We start from the raw sequence: 1,089 nt of genomic DNA on the forward strand, positions 1-1,089 counted from the left end.
TTATACCACAGAGTCCTCCTTAACAAGATTGGCGGTGTCTTTAAATGTATCCTCTGTTGCTGTATAAGCTAACGGCTGGTCTCTCTTCAGAGTAATCTTGGGAGGCAATGAAGGAGAATGAGTAGGGACATTTTCTGTCTCCTGTTGCTGTTCCTTTTCCATCTGAAACAATAATCACAAAATCCAATTACATCCAAAATTACATTCTAATGTGCAAAACATCCAACCTTAACTTTCAGAAACGTTAAATAAATATCCGAGTATTTTGCTAAAGTCAAGTGTCATGGTATAAGTTACTTCTGCAAATCACCGCTTGTAACAAAATTAAATGCTAATTTCACCTCAGATGGTACAGCTGAGTAAACACACTACTACAAACTTACTCCACACACTGGGACTTCTATTTTAATGCTTAATGTCAGGAGTAGCTTGATATGTCTATATGCACATACATGAATATAGATAACATCAGCACTACTACTGTTTGTATATAGTTACATTCATTAGCATTAGGGAAATGAATCCCTGGCTTCCTGAACTCTCTCTCTCTCACCTTGTTCAAGCATTAGAAACCTAAATTCTTCACAAAAGGCAGCTAGTTTTAGTCATGTGACTGTGGGACTGAGGTTCTTAAGTCACTTAGGCCATCTGGAAATTTTAAACTGTAAGATGAAAAGGGCTGGAATTACTGGCTCAAGTCAGTAGAACTCCAAATCTTCATACCCAAGCCAGGGGAGAACTCCTCCAGCACACATACCACCCGCTGGCACACCATCTTAAAAGAACTGTCTCATCCAACTGTATGGATGAAAAAAATAGGGCTTGTATAGAAACAGGGCTGCAGTACGCAGAACTATTGAATTTTTGTGCAGTGCTGAAGCCAGGACTGAGAGGGCAGAAATAGACACTTCACTCCCAGAGTACAATAGCCTCCCACTTGCACTGGGTCCCTGAGCTGTACCAGAATACACCAGCAAGCTGAAACCAGCTTGGGTGAGATCCCGGAGCAGGAGCGGGCCGCAGTGCTTGGGCTGGAAAAACAGAGATGTGGGCAATGCAGCTGTGCTGCCTGAGCTGGATGCCTGCTGA

The 1,089-nt window shown here is 42.4% G+C and overlaps 1 protein-coding gene across 1 annotated transcript in view; it reads right to left on the minus strand.

Moving 5' to 3' along the window:
• LRP2 (low density lipoprotein receptor-related protein 2) overlaps window positions 1–1,089 on the minus strand; it is a gene marked incomplete at its 5' end in the record, with an annotated part of 40,999 nt that continues 39,910 nt past the window's right edge. Inside the window, one exon of the mRNA XM_009581950.1 lies at window positions 1–162. Coding sequence (XP_009580245.1) covers window positions 1–162 — 162 coding nt within the window. The remainder of the gene's footprint in view (window positions 163–1,089) is intronic.

Source organism: Fulmarus glacialis, unplaced genomic scaffold (genome assembly GCF_000690835.1).
Source record: "Fulmarus glacialis isolate BGI_N327 unplaced genomic scaffold, ASM69083v1 scaffold11717, whole genome shotgun sequence".
Lineage (NCBI taxonomy): Eukaryota > Metazoa > Chordata > Aves > Procellariiformes > Procellariidae > Fulmarus > Fulmarus glacialis.